The 18,597-nt window shown below is 44.6% G+C and overlaps 1 protein-coding gene across 6 annotated transcripts in view; it reads left to right on the forward strand.

Moving 5' to 3' along the window:
* The first annotated feature begins 713 nt into the window (after positions 1 to 713).
* Positions 714 to 18,597, forward strand: part of GPM6B (glycoprotein M6B) — a 106,262-nt gene continuing 88,378 nt past the window's right edge. For 2 of the 6 annotated variants that reach the window (XM_064407658.1, XM_064407657.1), the window contains exon 1: positions 810 to 1,206. In XM_064407658.1, coding sequence (XP_064263728.1) covers positions 825 to 1,206 — 382 coding nt within the window. In that variant the 5' untranslated portion in view covers positions 810 to 824. Of the gene's footprint in view, positions 731 to 809; positions 1,207 to 1,480; positions 1,498 to 11,036; positions 11,053 to 18,597 lie in introns of those variants that run through there. The other 4 variants (XM_064407666.1, XM_064407659.1, XM_064407672.1 and 1 more) reach the window with 4 other exon arrangements.

An 18,597-nucleotide genomic window follows, 5' to 3' on the forward strand; every position in this document is an offset into this window, starting at 1 on the left:
ATATCCTTACACTACACATAAATAACAGAAGATTAGTGTATTATTATTGTGGCAATGACAAAGGAAATGCATGCCAAATACCCAGTTAATGTAAATCAGCACAATCTGATTGATACTAGTCACTGTAGATGCACTTATTTGGTCTAAAGCATGGGCCTTTGCAACTGAAGCAATCAAATTTCTCTAATGGTAAAACTCCAAATCAGGAAAGCAACTAAACTGAAAAAGCTGACTTTGCCGCTCTGTTCCATACCTGTCTTCAGCGTCTGTGAAGGATCACTCCTGTGTGACACTGTTATTTTACCTCCAACATCTCGGTATGCGAAAGGGGCTGCTGGTAACGTCCTAAGGGAGAAGCCACCCATATGCCCCCGAACTAAGTCTGTTACTACCAGGGTCCCGTTCACCGAATTTTCCCAAAGCCAAGCCACATTCCTCGCAGTGCCTGAAGAGTGACAGAGTCCCTGCGAGCACGGTCGCGCCCGGCTGTGTGGCTGGAACGCCGCTGAGGCGGCAGCTCCCGCAGTGCTGCGTGACGCTGGGAAGCGGCATGAGGCGCTTCGGAAGGGGCTGTGAAGATAAGAATCACATTGCTGAGCACGGGTACAGCCAGTAATGAATGAAATGATGTGTTTGAGCACGCAGTGCCCTTGCCATTGATTGTCACAGAGAAACATTAGGGGGCAGGTGCCTCTGAAGGTCAAGGGTGCCCGCAGCTCAGGTTCCCAAGGTGAGAGGGTGAGGGGTCCTGCCTGCCCGCGGCGGCTCGTCCCTGGCAGCCCCCGAGGACGGGCGATGTCTGTCGGGCTGGAGCAGGACGGGGGATGTCTGTCGGGCGGGAGCAGGACGGGGGATGTCTGTCGGGCTGGAGCAGGACGGGGACAGCGGCGGAACCGAGGGCGAGCCCCCGGGCGGCGGCGGCCGAGAGGGGGCGCTGTGCCGCCTGCCCCGCGCGGCCGGGCCGGGCCGGGCCCCTGAGGCGGCGCAGGCGGGGCCGCCCCGCCCCTCCCGCCCCTCGCTCCCGCCGCAGGCGAGCCCGCCACTGCGAGAGCTGCGGCCGCTGCTCTCCGCCAGCCCGCTCACCCGGCACACCACAGCAGAGCCCAGCCCGGCCCGGCATAGCCCGGCACAGCACAGCCCGGCACAGCACAGCGAGCCCCTGCCCTGCGCCCTCCGCACCGCCCGGACCACGCGAACCAGCCATGGGTAAGCGAGCGCGGCTGCGGCAGAGCCCGCGCCCCGGGGCCGCAGGGGAGCCGCGGCGGCGGGCAGGGCGGGCAGGCGCGGGGGCAGGTGCGGGGCAGCCGCGGCGGGGGCAGCGGCAGCCGCCTGTTGAGCGCCCCGGCGGCGCGGGGAGCGGGAGCGGCCGCCCCTCCGCCCGGCTCGCTCGGCGCCGCTGCCGCAGAAACTCCGCGCAGCGAGCGGGAGCGGGGACGGGCGTCCGGCGGGACAACGGGACCTTGCTCGCCAGCTGCAAAGCGTTCCCTTCCTCTGAAAGTAAATCATTGATGTGGATGATGATGATAATAATGCAGAATGCGGGATCTGTAGTTTCGCAGGCGGTTGTAGGCAGCCGGCCCGGAGCTTCTCCATCCCGTGGTCCATCCCTCAGACGCCGAGGAAGAGGCGCACTCGGGGGAACAGGGGCGGCCGTGGGGCCGGAGCGTGCCCGGGGCTCTCCGCGGGTCTCGGTGCCGCCGCCCGGCTCGGTCTCGCCCGGCTTCCCGCGGCATACGGCGGAGCGGGGGCGCAGCCCCTCCGCCAGACCCCAGGGGCGCGGGTCAGCTCCTGCCGGGCTGGGAACTTTGGTCGGGAGAGGGGGAATAGCCTCGGGACACAGGCAGGAGGGTGGAGCGGGCAGTGCTGAGTACTCCGTGTGCCGGGCGCGATGCGTTTAGGTGTGAGCGCTAGGGAATCCCGCGGGCCCTTGGGATAACGTGGTGCGCTGTTCCCTCGGCAGCGGGGGGTGGAAAGTGGCGACTTCTGTTCCCGAGCTCACGGGGAGGGCAGCGCTTGCGTGAGTGTGTTAACGGGAGCAGAAGTGGGGCCCTAGGGAGGGAAAGATCCGTACGCACATGGGTCCGTCGGCAGTCAGTGCTCATCTTCAGCATTCCCATCCTTCTAGCATGGGACTTTGAGTGTATGGGCTGCTTCCAGCGAACTCTCAACCATAAATACACCCAAATTAATTAAGCAGTACTGAAAGTTAGGAGGTTTGGGAAAAGAAAAGATACAGCTGTATTTTTTCTATCTTTGGTCTGGTTTGCCACTGGCATATTAATGCTTGGAGGTTGCAACTGCTAAAGCAGAGCTATCAGTGCGTGCCCGAGTGTTAATATGCACATACTGATGCTGGCACTGTCTCTGGTTTAATTAAGAAGAAAAAAAAATTAATTACTCAGCCAAAGCTAAAGGAAGCTGATGGAATTCCTATGGTTGCTACTTTGTTAAATTAATTCGCATCACCTAATTCCCTAATTTCTAAATGCTTATTAACTGGTTTGTTCCCTAGCTTAGTGAGGATCAGACTCTTCTAGTATTAATGTCTTTTTACTAAGCTTTTTAGAAGTTTTCTACACCCCTTTTAGTGCACAGTAAAGTACTGATTCCTGTAGCCTCAGCAGCTCTTGTGGTTGAAACAAACCAACCAGCTGTTGGTTAGCAGCATCAGAATAAGGTTATTTTTTATATCCACAGTCTGATACTAATTTTTTAGACTATTCTTTTCCTGTGTGAATTTTTGATATTAAATGAAACTGCAAAGTGGGCAGCCTCTCCTCTTGTTTATAACTTACTGTCTTCCCCCTAACTTACACTTTTACTGGCATGGGTTGATGTCCAATAAATCTTGGAATGGGGAGGGAAGAGGGATAGAAACAAAGGAATGTTTTTACTGCCTTATTAAGGGAAAAGTATTGATTTCCATGTAAAATTGTTCTTAAATGTCTTTGCTGCTAAGTGTGTGAAATTGGTTTTCCTTCAGTGAATTAAGTTGCTAGCAGTTTGGAATCAAAACGCTGTTTTAAATCTTTGTGAGTGATTCACCTTAAAGAGAAGCCCATCTTTATTTCAGTTGTAAAATCTTAAAACCACTAAAGTTACTCTTGCACACCATGGGTCTGCAACAGTGTGTGAATATATAATTTATGTCCATATAGAATGTGTTGTCCTGAATGTAGCAGTTGGGAAAAGGGGAGTAAAGACAAGAAAACTTTTCTTGAACATTTTGCTCATAATGATGATAATGACAACACAAAATTCCAAGGTCTGCCGAGTTCTTTGCTTACAAGTGTTGTTGGATGACCAAGCTGTGCCTGAGTTAATGGCAGTTTGGTCAGTCAGGAGAGGGGACTTGGAGCAGAAATTTCATATGAAGTACTTCAAAAAGAAGTCACAAAAAGAAGCCTTTGTCAGCTGTTGATCCAGTCCCCCATGAATACAACGTTTTGTTTCTGTCATTGCATAACCGTTGCCTTGGCACTAGGTAGACTGAGGCTGATGTGATTGTCTCACCAGGCCTTGAGTGGAGCCCCAGTGCTGTTATTGAGCTTCCTGACCTGATGGCAGGGATGTGTTGGACTGCTTCTCATTAAGACAGTTGGAGCTGTCCTTGCTCACCCAAAACCTTTGTGTAGGACTGGCTTACCCAGGCTGGTTTTTGTTTTCCTTTTTGGAGGCTGAGAGCCCTCTGCAGCCATTATTGTTCTTTGGGCTTTTGGCTCCCTCAGCACTTCTGAAACTTGGGCACCCTATTCCCAGCACTGCATGGGGTTTGCACTGGCTGGATGGAGGATCCTCAGTAATGACCAGTGCATTGCTTTGTGCATCTCCTGTGAGAAATCCCTCCCATGGGCATCGTGGCACACACTCTCTAAAACATAGTGTTTCACTTAGAAGGTGGGGAGTGGGGCTGTTATTTAACAAAATGAACAAAAAAATGCAAAAAGTTTTGGTTCCTAAAAGTTCAAAAAGCACGATACAATGTAATTTCTTAGGAACTGTGTGTCTTCGCAATTTTACGCTTTTTCTTCTTTGTACTCTCTAAATTGTTGCTTTTTACTTAAAAGGAAAAAAAAAAGGTGATTGCAGCAGGGTGGGTACATATATTTGGGTTGGTTGGTTTTTTGAAAAGAGATATTGAGGAGAACACTGTCTGCAAAGAGAGGATGAAATTTTGCCTGTCTTTATGTGGGTTCTAGTCCCATTTTTCTGAAGTCCCTGTGCAGGAACTACTCCCTTGTGGAGCCTAAAGGCCTGGGAATTCCCAGAGGTATCACACTGGGGCCATGTCCTGCCCTTCACACCTTCTCCAGCCTATCCAGCTCTATCACCAGAACTTGCTTTTGTGTCCCTGTAGTTCCTCCCTGAATCCCAGAGCTTCACTTTCTTCATTATTATCTTCAGGAGTTCCAGCTTAGGGGCTGTTGCCACCCGGAGAAATGCTCCTTACTTTTACACTAAATGTGTCTGAAGTAGGTTCAGATATTCCCTAAACCAGGCTTTCTTCTTATAAACAGATGGGGGCAAATCCTGAAAGAGAATCAGTCTTCTTTCTTACTATTCAGATATACATTTCATTCAAGTAGGAGCTGAATTCTTTAGTGTCTGACATTAATAGTAAAATCTGATTAGCTTTGGTCATTAAGGGTGGCTGGATTTCAATTGCCATGTGGTGTAGTCCATATTTTCTTAAATCATTCCCCTCTTAAACATATTTAACCTTATTTTTGTTAAAAGAAAAGAAACTAATACTCAATTTGTCTTCTCATAAAACCTGTGAAATACAAAATTTTATACTGCTGTCCTTCCTCTATCTCCACAGCACCTGTGCTGTTAAAAGGTACTTAATTTGCCCTCTCACTGTAATCCTTCTTGTCTGAGAAGGAGGTGGAGGAGAAAATGTTATGTATCTTAAAAAAAATGTGTTTTCACTATATTTACAGGTTCTTCCTCATCCTCTCTTTTTAAGTGTGTGGTTCTGTAATACAGGATATTCTCCGTCCTGTGTGTTAATTCTGTGTCTGATAGATCTTGAATTGTTACAATTCAGAAAAACATACTGGATGATAAATTACATCCCTGGGAGGTCTGAATTGTCAGTGCCTGATTGCCTGTCTTTTTCAGAGTGTTTATAGAATTTTTAAAACCAGTTGAAATCTCCAGGTGTCTTTTAATCATAGAATATTTTGGTTTGACCTTTAAAAATCAATGAATCCAACCCCTCTGCTATGTGCATGGACATCTTTTCACTTGCTCAAAGCCCTGCCTAGCCTCATTCTGAACACTTCCACGGAAGGAGCATCCAGGGATTGGGCATCCACAACTCATCTGAACAATTTTTAGTAATAGCTAAAGTCTTTACTCTAGAAAAATAAGTCCAGTGTCCATTTCATGATCAGGTGAAAAAAAAACCTTGAAACCAAACCAGTGAAGCCTCCTTCCTGGTATGTCTTTTTTTCCTCTTACAGTGGTATCACATTGTCTGTGTGGTGCATGTTTTCATGAGTGAGGATTTTCTTTTCTCTGAGGTACACAGTTGTTGAAGGCAGATGCAAAATAACTCCTCTTATTGTATTTCCACTGCTAGTTTTTGGTTAGAAATGTGTTGTTGTCTTTTCAGAAGTGGGAGAGCATTGCATCCAGTGAAATTTCCCTGAAGTAAGGGAACTGCTGTGTGTTGCTGCCTTACCTCACTCCCTGCAGTGGCTGCTCTTCCCACTGATGGATTTCTCTTCTGTTTGACCTCTCCCTTGGGCACCCCAGCTGTGTGTGCCCTTTGCCTTTCCTCAGACACGCACACAGCTGGTCCCCATGGGTGCCTGTCCTGCACCTGCCCAGGCAGCCCAGCACCTGCTCCTGTGTGCAGCCTCTGGCATCATTCCTGCTGAGGTGCCGAGCGCTTGCACAGAGCCATGGAGCTGCCTTCCTCGAGCCCACCTGTGGAAAATTCCAGCTCTTTGTGGCCCCACAGTGTTAATGTTTTGGAAGATGATGGAGCACATTGCATCTCGCTGGGGTTCCAGTCTGGTGGGGTATGTGCTGAAACATTTGGGAGGTCATTTTCCAGGGTTTGCTTAAGCACTCTTGTGGCTGCATTGGTTTAATAGAAATCAAGATTCTTTCTGTTCTTCGGGCTGGTTCCTTAAAATCCATTTATGTACAAGTGCCTCTGGGTTTACATTGGTGTGAGCAAATGTAAGGAGAGATAGTTTAGTTTCCATGTGGAACATCAAAGATGGTTGTATTAAAGTGATGGGTCCCAGCTGAGCCTGCAAGCTTCTCTCTGTAGAGATGCAGAATCCTGTGTGGGGGGGATTACTGGGTCAGTACCCACAGTGGTCAAAGGACAAAACAGAGCCCATCACATCCATCTCATAAGCTGGCTTGTTCCAGGTCATGTGCAATGTAGCCTGTGGCCCAAAGGAAGCAAACTTGGCTTGACAGTACCCAGAGAGGAATCCACGTCTCCTGATAATTTTCCAGCACTTTGCATGCAAGTGTGGACTTGAGGTAGCTCTGGTGCAGGGATAGCTGTGCCAGTCTAAATCCTGTCACCACTCCCCTGTAAAGACAGTGGGCATCAGTGAAGATGTCACCATTCAGTGTAACAAATAGGTAGCATCCTATGTACCACTTAATTCTTAGCTGTTTGTTGCTTTCTATTGCTGCTCTGTCTTGGTGTTTTGGCAGTCTTCCTCTCCATAATTATTTGTCTCTTGGGTTTTAGGCTCAAAAGCTTGCATGGGGAGTTGTGGCTTGGGAAACATTTACAAGCAACACAAATAACTATGAGAATTCAACATCTTTTGTTCTCCCTGGTTTTGGAGCTCTTTGATGAGCAGCAATTCAAAATGTGAATGGAGCTTATGTTTCATTAACAGAAGGATGTGCCAGCCACAGAGCTATCAATAGGTACAAACCTCAGGGCCTTTCTCAGCATCACTTTTGGGCATATTTGTTTTATGCTTTGAGTTGTGTGCATGTCACACTTGGAAATTTTAGCCTAGAATTATATGTACAGAAAAGGTCTTTCAGAAATGTGTTTGTACTTTAATGTTTGGGATTTTTTTAATATTTATTTTTCTCCTGTGGGGAGATGTTGAAAAGGACCATGGTTCAAAGCTAGCTGGGAACCAGGAGCAAGACTGGATTCTTGAACTGATTTGAAGTATCCAATGTAAGATACAGCCTTCATAATTTTGTTTGGGGTTTTTTATGTCTGTTAAGTGCATAGAGCAATCGTTGCATTTTGCAGCCTAAAGCTCTTGTCTTTGAATACACTCCTTCAATGCCAGTGGAAATAGAAGAATTGCCTTGGTGTAAACCATACATAAATCAGAGCTGGATTGCACTGAAGGCAAACAGGGCAAAAGTCTTGCAGGAGTAAGGAAGCAGCTGGCTTGCCTTCCAGGTGCTGGTTTGTGGATAAACAGAGAGAAAGGACACCTTGTGTTAACAATGCAGCTGGTCTAGAGATCCAAACCCCGAGTAAATGATGGGAGTTCAGCCAGAGGAGGTTTATGTTCTGAATAGTGTGCTAGTTTTCTCAATATTGGAAACATACACTTGGGCTTATTGGTTGTTTTGCTGAGCTGGAGCAGAGGAGCCTGCCCCGGTGGCTAAATGGGGAGGAATCTGGCTCCCTCATGCTGCCAGCAAGGCATGGCTGACTGGCACTCTCCAATGTCTGGCTTTACCTTTTAGTCTGTGTTTTTGCCAGCTTACATGCTAACAAATTGATCGAGGCTTCTCAGTGCTGATGCTGAATGTGTACCCGTGGAGCTGCTGGTGCAGGTGAGCGTTGTTTGCCTGCTGACACCCTTTGGGAGCCCCCTTGGCCGTGTGGCTGCTGTTGGGTCCTAGCTGTCACTTCAAGAGAGATTTCATGTGCTTTTTTTTTAATTCTGTGGGTTTATAGTGTTTTCTGATTGGGTACAAATGTTTCATGGCATAAGACAGTGCTTTTGTCAACTGAAGACTTCTTTTTAAAATTTCTTAAGTTCAAGGTTCTGCGAATTTCTGTAAGGATTTTCTGGAATGGAGTCCTTGGCACACACTATGCCAACAAACACCATGCAAGTCTGAACTAGTGCAGAACACTGGCTGGATCTTCAATGCTTTTTTTGTAAATTCTTGACTAAAGTAGTTTTAATTTTCTTGTTCTCTGTGTTTTCTGTATCTTATATTTGTGCTTTTCTTTTTCTTTGTTTTATTTTTTTTAAGGAATAACTTTTGGAAGGTTTTAAGTGATTGCTACTTGTGTCTAAACTTATGCTTTTGTTACCAAAACTGCGTTGACATAAATGTCAGGCACTTTCCCAAACAAAAGCGTAAAATGAGTTTTTGTATTTGTTAAGCAAGCAGCTGAAAATAAGTTTGCCACATGGAACTTCCCTTGTGGGAAATTAAATGCTTTTCTTGAGCTGTTTAGGCGTGCATTAAAAAAAAAAGAAGTCATGAGGAAATGGGGATGTCTAGTGGGAGTATTTTGGAGTTCTTTTGGTGCAAGCACAGGGATCTGCTCCAGCACATCTGTCAAGAACCCACGACTTGCAAGGTGTAAAAACAGGAACACTTAATGCAACATCTGCTCGTGCTCTGTGACGGGCACAGGTACAAAAGCCTTGAAATCTCTGAGATATTTGTCATGCCATGTCAAGGGAATGTAACAGAATCCAGTCCATACAACCGCCTGCTCTCCAGACAGGGAAGTTATTAGGTACTAAAGCTGATAACAGTTACATTGAGCCAAAGTTTTGCACAAGCGAATGCGAGGAATGCAGTGCAGAGGGGGCTTTGCTGTGTGTGACTGATGTAGCCGTGTTGGTAATTATTTCCCTTATGCAATGTATATCTTCACTTCATAGACATTTCCCCCATACTGTGCTGAAATTGAAATGGTGATTCCTCATGCTTGGTAGTTGTCTGATGAAAATCTCCCAATTCAAATTATGTCTGGAGACTTAAAGAAATAATGATGTGCAATAAAAAATATCCAGTTAAGTAATTTTTGCTGGGTTTAGCATGCAATTTTTTCTTTTTCCCTTTAAATTATTTTTAAACAGTTTGAAAATACCTGTTTTTCTTCACAGACTTTATCTTTGAGACGCATACAATAGATACTTAATCTTTAACCTTCTCCTGAAATTCTTTGACATTTTTCATGTTATCTGCCACTGATATGCTTGCAACACCATGCTTGAGAAATTGTTGTAATCTACCACATACTAAATTCCTCTTACTCCTCAGTGGAAACCTCAGAAAAGCAAAAAAAAAAAAAAAAGAACAAGGAAGGAATAAAAAAACTCTTGAAAATGCTAATTTAAAGTAGCTGTGGCAGACTGAAGGTAGGTATTTGAGGAGTGGGTGGAACTGAAACAAAACACAAATGAGGTAGCAGCACCAGTCAAGACTCAACTGGTTTCATCCTTAAACAGTCTGCAGATTTCATTAAAATGATTCTATTTTCTTGTAAAATTTTATTTGTGGATTTCTTGATGTTCCTATGGCTGTCATCATAAAATCTGCTGAATGTTTTTCCCATAACCATCAGCTTTCCAGATTGTCCAGAATGGTTTAGGCTCTTTCCATTATCCTCACAGGGAGGAAGTGCTGGATATCATGGTCAAACCTTGTCCTTCCCTAGGTTTTGTGGGCAGGGATGTGTGTGGGTAGATAGTTCCCTGAGTCCCTTATTCCTGCTGGCACTTGATCCTCCACTGAAGACTTTCTCCATGAAGTGACATCCAGAAGCGCTTGCTGGTTTTTCACACATGGTAGGTGAGCACAGCTGTGGCTGTGACTATGCTTCCAAGTAAGTGATGTACCTCTCTGAGAGGCAGAAAACAGGAGAGACTTTAAAAGCAACAGCTTTAAAATAAACAGAATGTTAAGAGACACTTTCTTAAAGCAAAATTAAGAGCTTTACTGGAGGGAGGTTGGAGTCTTAGATTTCTATTTTCACAGTAACAAAAAAGGCATGGTACAAGTGGAATATTAAGTGTTGTTGCCAAGGCTAATGGAAATGCCCCAGCTGCTGTTAAAACCTGACATATAACTGCGTTAATTACTGCACACTGAGTCTTCCGTTCCTATAAGAACATGCAAAAAAAAGGTTCAGGAAAATGCCAGGGTAGTTACAGTCAGCACTAGTTACTTGTCCCCCTTAAAAAAAACAGTTAATAAAAATACTTCATGTTTGATTAGTTGATCTTCGATTGGTATTTTTTGGCTGTAGAGATACCTGCAAAATTGGTCAGTATGATGGCTGTAGGATAGCTATCTACTTTCTGAAGATTACCTACCCTCTTAGAAAGAGCTATATTCAAAATGGTTAGGAAATTAGAAATGTTCCTTATTTGCCACAGAGTTGTTGGCTTTAACTGAGGGATGAGAAGGGAAACAATCCCTGAGTTTCTGTTGAAAAGAACCCAAAGAAACCCTACCAGTTACTTGGAAGTGTGGCATGTTTGTTCATTAGTTGTTCCTCTGGCTTGCTAACGGGGCTCTGTGCAGGACTCCTGAGAAGAGACTGATGAGGATGTCCTGGTTTTGGCCAGGGCAGAGGTATTTTATTTGTAGTAGCCGTAAGGAGGCAGAGCCTGGAGCTGTGTGTGTACATCTGGGTTGCTGTTCTATACTACCCACATCACTGCCAGGGATGGAAGTAAGAGGCTCCTGCTCCTGGGAGGAATGTGGGCATGGCTTGCAGGGTGGGGAAGCGTGGCATGTGGAGGGTGTCTGCCACTGTTTTTTGCTGTCCCAGGCTTGGTGACCATTTTTGCCTGTAAATCACCCTCTCTTTATACACTTCTTTTATTTGTGTTGTTACTGGTACTGCTCATTTTCTTATCTCGTTGTTGTTTCTAGTAACTTGTTCTTATCTCAACCCATAATCTCTTCCTTTTGTTTCCCACCAGAGTGGGGGAGGACAGGAGTGGCTTGTTGTTTTCTTTTTAGTGGGAGTACTGTACTGGGGAGTGCCTTCCTAAACCAGGACAGTGGACTTCATAAGATGACACAGAAGGGGAAAAGCACTTCTCCAGCTAAAATGTGAGTTCCCAAAGCACTTCTTCCTCTCTGCCATCGTATAAGGCAGGTTTATCAAGTCAGAAAATGCCATCATGCTTAAGTTCTCGTCTACTGTAATCCTTTTAAAAATACTTGATCCTTAAAACTCTTGTTTTTTAGGGAAGAGACTGGTAAGATTAGTAGGAGGGAAGCATGCCTTTTTCTTTCCATATGTGTTTGTGAGCGTGACTGCTGTGCCCACTTCCCACATGGTCAGTAGTCTGTCTTCTTCTGCATGTGTGAAACATCCCTTATGTTGGCTCCTGTACCTTGTAAATAAAGTGTTTTCTATTGACTTACTCAGAAAATATGTCAAGCTTTTTGTTACATATGCTTCATTGCTCCGACACTTGTGCTTTGCATTTGCATGTGGTTCTTAGATCTCTGTGGAGAGATTTATTCTCCCTATCCAAGTTTAAACATAGGAGAAAAATCATGGAATTGTAGGATGGTTTGGATTGGAAGGTGCCTTAATCATTATCCAGTTTCAACTCCTCTGCCGTGGGCAGAGGCATCTTCCACTAGACCTCAGCTCCATCCAGTCTGGCATTGAACACTTCCAGGGATGGATCATCCACAACTTCTTGAGAGAAGTGGTTACAGAGTCTCACCACTCACTCAGTAAAGAATTTCATCCTAATATCGAAGTCTGCCCTCTTTTCATTTTAAAGCATCACCCCTTGTCCCATCACTGCACTCCTTGGTAAAGGGTCCCTCTGTATCTTTTCTGTAGGCTCCCTTCAGGTACTAGAAGGTGCTGCAGGATCTCCCCAGACCTTCTCCAAGCTGAACAGCCCCCACTCTCTCAGCCTGGCTTCATAGGATGCTCCAGCCCTCTGATCATCTTTGTAACCTCCTCTGGACCTGCTCTATAAGGTCGATGTCCATCCTGCCTTGAGGATGCTGCAGCCCAGGGCTGTTGCAGTGCTCCAGCTGGGGTATCACACTGCCAGAGTAGAGGGGCAGACTTGCCTCCCTCAACCTGCTGGCCCATGCTGCTTTTGATTCATCCCAGAGAACAGTTGGCTTTCTGGGCTGCAAGTGCACATTGCTGGTTCAGTCAGTTTTTCTTCCACCAACACCTGAGGTCATTTTTGGTAGAGCTGCTTTCAGTCCATTCATCACCTGGCCTGTATGCATGATGAGATTGCCCTGTCTCAGGTGCAGGACCTTGCATTTGGCCTTGTTAAGCTTGCCTTTATTTGCCATTTTGACACTTTTCTTGTGTCAGGCTAAATCACTGACATCACAGCAATATCCCAAACGTTTGTTTTATCCTGACCTTTTGCGTGTGGTCCCAAAGACATTCAGGATAGACATTTTGTGCACTCAGGTGACTTCCACGTCATGAGTGGACTTGTAGCAGTAACCTGTGCTCTTCTGTGGCAGACACGGATGGAACTGTGACACTTGAAGCCAGCAGGCTTGGCAGCTGTTGTGTGCCCTGCTTTGTCCTGATGGGGACAGCTGGGAAGGGCACCCTGGTGGCAGCCTGCATCTCAGGCCTTCCACAGCACTTGGATGTACCATGCCAGTGCTTCCTGCTAGGAGATACTGGCAATTAATTTAAAATCCTTCCCTTAGGTCATCATGACTTTAAGGAGCTTTTGCACTTACTCAGAAACTGCCTTTCTTGTTTGAGAGTGACCTGCCAAGGCAGCTGTGTTTCTTTTAAGCACTGAAGCTAATGATACAAAACATGAAGCTTGAGAGGAGGAGATCAGGATTCCAGCACTTCTTAGCTGTGTACTCGCTGTCAGTGTCCCTTCTGTGGGAGACCAGAATGATCAGGAGATTTTGTAGCTGCAGGATGAAGTGTAGGTCATGGCTTGGACAGCTGTGATGCTTTCTGCAGTGGCTTTTGAGGAGGGTCCTCATATGGCCTTTTTGGGCTTAGTGTGAAAGAAGACAAGCTTTCTTTTTGCTCCTGGTGTCTTTTGTTTGTTTGTTCTTTTATTTGTTTGTTTTATTAATGAAGTACAAAGGAAAATACGCTTTTCAGATGTAACAGCAACATTGCATAAGAGGCTCCTCCTTGTGTTTGTGGGGGCTGCTGACATACTCTTTGGTTACATCAAGCCCTGTGGAGTAGGTGGCTTTGAATCAGAGGGTACAATGCCCCTGTGTGTGCTATGGCACAAGATGCAGAGTGTGGAAATCTGGCAGTGTAGCTTCTGTACAGAAACTATGTATGGTTACTACATAACCCATAACATAGGGTTATGTAGTAACCTAAACTTAACCTCTGTTCACATAGTCTTAAATTTGCCACTAACTCCATCACGCATGCAGACTTTTTCATTTCCAGTTTTGCTTGGGAACGCCAGCTCTTCACTCTCTTTTCATGAAGCTGTGTGTGGGCTTACCTGCATTTGTATGGTAGGAGTTTGCTCAAGAAGTACCTTCCCAAATGTCAGCCCCAGCAGCTGTGTTCCTTGCAGACACGTGGAGAAGGCAGGGCAGCAGTTGCCAGCAAGCATCACCAGCATCTTTTGTTTCCCTCCTAGCTATGGTGACCCTGGATGTGAGAGCAGGAATGGATGCACTGGAGATGATTTAAGGAAATGTGCAGCACTGCATACTAATTGATTCAGGTCATGGTACTCCCAGGATAAGTGCAGCAGCTTCCTGCCTCCCAAGTGGTTCCTGTGGCTCTGATGTGAACCTCTTTGGCTCATGCCAAGAAAAAAAAAAACTGCGTAGTAATTAAAATTAACCTGACCTGCTTTAGAGGAGCCTGGTTTGAATTAGGGCATGATTATTAACTCTAGCAGTATTTGGCTTTGCTAAATCTTTCCCTTTGCTTGCACATCGTTCATTTCCTGCCATTCCATCAGCTCAGTGACTGGGGTAGTATCTGTTTATATGAGACCCCTCATCTTTGTGAGGAGACCAGGGCTTGGCTAACACAAAGCACCAGCCTTGGTGGGACTGTCAGGGCACAGAGCTTGGTGACTGACAGGGTCTCGTGCTGTCCCATCTCCAGAAAGCCAGCACTATGGGAGTAGAAAATGGGGAGTGAAAAGATAACTTTGTGTGCATAACTGACCTGAAAGCTGCTCTTCTCATGGGTGTCTAAAATAGTTAACATAATTGGGCTGCTTGGAGTTTACTGCATTAAATTCAAGTCCTCTGAGCTTTTAAGGGCATTGTCTTTTATATTTGTATGTGGGAAATTCAAGAAAAGCAAGAGTGCAACACAGTTCTAATTTCAAACCATAGAGGCTTCATCAGTTTGAAGACTCAAAGTCCCTTGCTTGTGATTTTTGTTCCCATGAGCTAGATGATGTGCCTATTTTTTCTTTATATGTGGATGACACCATTTTAATGTCTCTTCAGGCCCTCTTTGTTGGCTGCGTAATAGATGAACAGGAGTTTTCATAAAAAAATGCAGTAAAGCCTTTTTGAAAAGGAGCATTTTGCATCGGGTTGTCTTTCCATCAGGTCACAGCTGCAGAGTGCCAGTTTCAAGGTCTCTCATATGGTAGCTGTGCTATTTGTTTTCCAAGGCGTTTTTCAGACAGGAGCCATTGGAAGCTGCTGAAGTGTTTTTCCAAATTCTTCCTTGGTATAGTGCCTGGATGCCCTGATGCTCCTGCCTTGTTCTGATGTGCCATACAGTGGTGTGGTAAGGTCCTCCATGACTGATCTCTGGTGATAGAGTCAATATTCTTCTTTTTTCACCATTTGTTTGTTTTTACAGTGTTTAAAAAGTTGATGTTGGCAGAAAAACAAAAACCAGTAGGATTATTGTTTGATCCAAACAAGCAGGATATTTGAATTAGAAAGGTCTTTCTCTCAAAAAACTGAAATATTTTTTGGGAAAAAAAAAGAGTTTAATATGCACATTGTGTTATGCTGCCTTTTTTTTCCCTCTGAAAGAATTGTCTCTGCAGTGAAATGAAATTGATCCATAGTTTGAAGACTTGTATTGGACATTCCTTCAGCTTGGGAACAATTGGAAAGTAAAGCAAATGTGTGAGTTGTACAGAGAGGCTGTGGTTTTGGCTCTGGTTTTCCCTGATTCTTCCTTTGAAGTTCTAATTTATCTTCAGAAAGCTTGAGAAATTAGAGGTCGCTAAACATAATTTCTGTGCTCCTACAAAATCATTAACCACTGATAACACCTAAACATGGCAGTCCCTTCTCCCTTTTTGAAGAACCACATTTTTGCAAGATACCATTAACCCCCACTAGCTGTAAGGTGTCTCATGTTCTCTAAAGAGCATCTGTTTCATTTCTTGCCCTCTGTGCAAGGATCAGTGTCCTTCAGAGGGCTGCAGATCCCTCGTTCTTTAACACTGCAAAATCTTTGCTCTTGGTTCCTGCTCCTATCCAGCCATTGTCTGTTGTAGTCCTTGAATGCTGAAAAAAAAATCACAAGACTTGCTATTATTTTGGAGGCTTTTGTTTGCTGTTTGTTTTCTGAGCATTTAGTGGCTGGTACTTACTTCAAATTTTCCTTCTTCCATGGTGATGAATGGTATTTTTTTCAATTTTTTTTTTGTATGTGGGAGTAGGAGATGAAGGCTTTCATGTATGCTTTAGAACTAGGACTTGAGCTGAGCACCAGATCTTGATAAACTTGCTGATGGTATTGCAAGAGGCAGTTCAAGTGTAGCTAGCACAGTAGTTTCTTATGAAACTCTAGTACCATGGCTGTTTGTTGGGAAAAAAAAGGCTCACTGTGTTCCACTCTACCTGCCCCTGGTTTTTATGCTCTTCTCTTTTGTGCAGGGATTACTGTTGCAGATCTATAGGAAAGCACAAAGCCTAGGCAAACACTGAGCCTCCAGAGCCTGTGAGAGACCTATGTTTTAAGGAAGCATATGTGAAAGGAAATTGTGGAAACAAAACAGGAATCTCTTCTTTTGGTAGGTGGTACCTGTTTGCTGTCTGGAGAAGAAGTACTGTGGTATACTACAGGGACAGTACATTTTGAATTCTGAAAATACTCTGTAGTGGGTTTCTTCCCCCATCTCTTCCACCTAGTCAGACAAGATCTTGCTATTTATTTTCTTTATTTCAGTGATGTTATGTGTTTGTCTGATACTCCAGTGCATTCCCTGTTCAGTCATTAAAGAGGCTCCATCAGTTGTTACATCTTTGTTACAAATGTGTAGTTTAATACCAATAAATTTCAGAGTGTGGGAATGGGGATTTTCATAGTATGCCATTAAGGAAGTGTTTCAAGACTGATGTAAGGGTCATATTCTTTTGCTCTGCAAGCTCTGCATTTTTCAGGCAAACTTTGCCATAACAGAGCAGTTAGGAAGCAGTGGTTAGTGGGTCAGACAGGCCCAGGGGGCTAAATTGGGGTTTGCTCAGCCAAATGTTAGTGCTTTTTAATCAACGCTGAATTTTGCGTGCAACATTCTCTTCCTTCCCCAAAGCCATAACAAAAAAAAAAAAAAGGGTGTTCAATTGGGTCATGCACAACATCTGTCCTTTACTAAACTAGTTAGGGAGGTACCCCAGTGAGGGAGGAGAAGCTGCTATAGCTACTGTTAGAGCATCTTTTCACCACCGTGGCTTTGGCGGTCTGGGACTCGCAGCTGTAGATGAAAATCCCTGTGCAGTCCTCAAACCCCACTTTAGAAGGAAAAGGAGAATTTCCTTTCAGACTGTGTGCTGCATTTTTACAACAATTGCAAAATTCCAATAAAACTGTGTCATGAAAATTGGAAGTGCAATTAATTTGCAGCGCTCTGAAATAATTGCATAGATTTCTTTTTGCCCTGTTCAGCTTCCTTAGGTGTTAGGCTGCTTCACACTAAAGAATCGTTTTGTCAAATCTCTCTGCTGCCACCTGTTCAGTCTCCAGTAAAAGTAATTAATGTGATGGTAGGAATGACAGAGGCTTTGGCCTCTCTTGTCTAGAGAGTTTATGTATTCTGCACCACAGACTGTGTGTTAATTGGGCTATCCTGATAAGTTTCCATTTGCTTTGGTGCAGGCATTTTTTGACAAAAGGCTCCATGGAGGCCAGTTTAACTTTTTTAAAGTTCATGGCAGTTAAAAAGCCTCAGTGAACATATAGTGCAAGCATCTTTGATTTTAAGTTTTTAAGCTCAGCTGAACTTCTTCCAATTAATGGGAGTTTATTAAATTAATCACCCAAAGCAGGCTGAGTCTGTGCTGTATTTTAAGCTAAGAATCACAATTTACTGGGTACTTACTGGTGGTTGCTGCAGAGGAACATAAGAGCAAAAACTGGTATTTTTCTTTTTTAAAGTTCTGAAGTAATTCACTCTTCCATGAGAAGAAATATGAGGATTTTCTTTGAAGGGACTCAAGAATGATTGAAATCCAGCTCCTGGCCCTTGACAGGACAGCCCCAAGAGTCACACCCTGTGTGTGACAGTGTTGTCCAGTCCCTCCTTGAACTCTGTCAGGTTCAGTGCTGTGACCACTTCCCTGGGGAGCCTGTTCCAGTGCCCAACCACCCTCTGGGTGGAAAACCTTTTCCTAATATCCTCTAAACTTTCCCTGACACAACTTCATGCTGTTCCCTTGGGTGCTATCACCAGTCACCAGAGACAAGAGAGATCACAGCCTGCCCTGTGCTTTCCTTCATGAGGAAGCTGTAGCCTGCTGTTGCTTTACTGCTGCAAATAACAGGAGAGTTAATTTGCTTTTGCCTTGTTTCGGGTGAAGAGCTTAAAAAATAAAAGCAGTAATTATTTTTAGGGGGTGGTTTTCTACAAAATATGGCAGTGGATGACTTTCCTCTGAAAGGTCCAAAGCCAAACAGTTTTAAAGGTAATGAAGACTGAAATGGATAACTCCTCTCTGGGAAGCGTGGACTAGTTGTCTTCTCATAATGCTCAGTGTTGGCCTCTCCTTTCCCATTATATGGCAAGCTGCAGAGAGGCAGTGGGTACAAATGGAAATATAAAATGCATATTGATAAAACCCAAAAAACCAAAAACCCAAATATGCTAGAACACAAAGCCAAATGCACATTTATTTCAATAGCTGACTCTCAGAGGAGAGCTGTGCTTCAGGGTACAATCTGTTAGTGTCACATCCTGATTAGTATGAAAATTTGTCCCAGTTCAGCAGTGCACTGATAGACAGGTCTCCTCAGATGCACCAACAAGCAGCCTTGTGAGCTTGAGAGGGAATACTTGGTGTACTTGGCAGCAGAACATACAAGGAGTCTGCTTGCTCAGGGTCTCTGTGTGCATGCTCGTGTTAAAAGACGTGTCGGAAAACACCCGTGCACAGCAGGCAGAATTTAGCTGATCTGGGACTTTGCAGTAGTGATTTATTGCTATTGCAAATGCTTGCTTGCTTTAATGGACAGGAAAAGTCATATTTTGTGTTAGAAGCAGAAAGAAGATGGTTTGGAGCAGTGTATAAAGCATGACTTGGAATAATTTTTATTTGGCTGAAACATTGCATTAAAAACTAAATGAAAGATTTCCTTAGCTTCATTTTTTGGGTAAGTAATTACAGAAATATGCATTGGTATGTGATAATCCAGGAAACAATTGATTATAATGAAATCTGCCAAACATGATT

This window comes from Passer domesticus, chromosome 2 (assembly GCF_036417665.1).
Source record: "Passer domesticus isolate bPasDom1 chromosome 2, bPasDom1.hap1, whole genome shotgun sequence".
In the NCBI taxonomy this organism is placed as follows: domain Eukaryota; kingdom Metazoa; phylum Chordata; class Aves; order Passeriformes; family Passeridae; genus Passer; species Passer domesticus.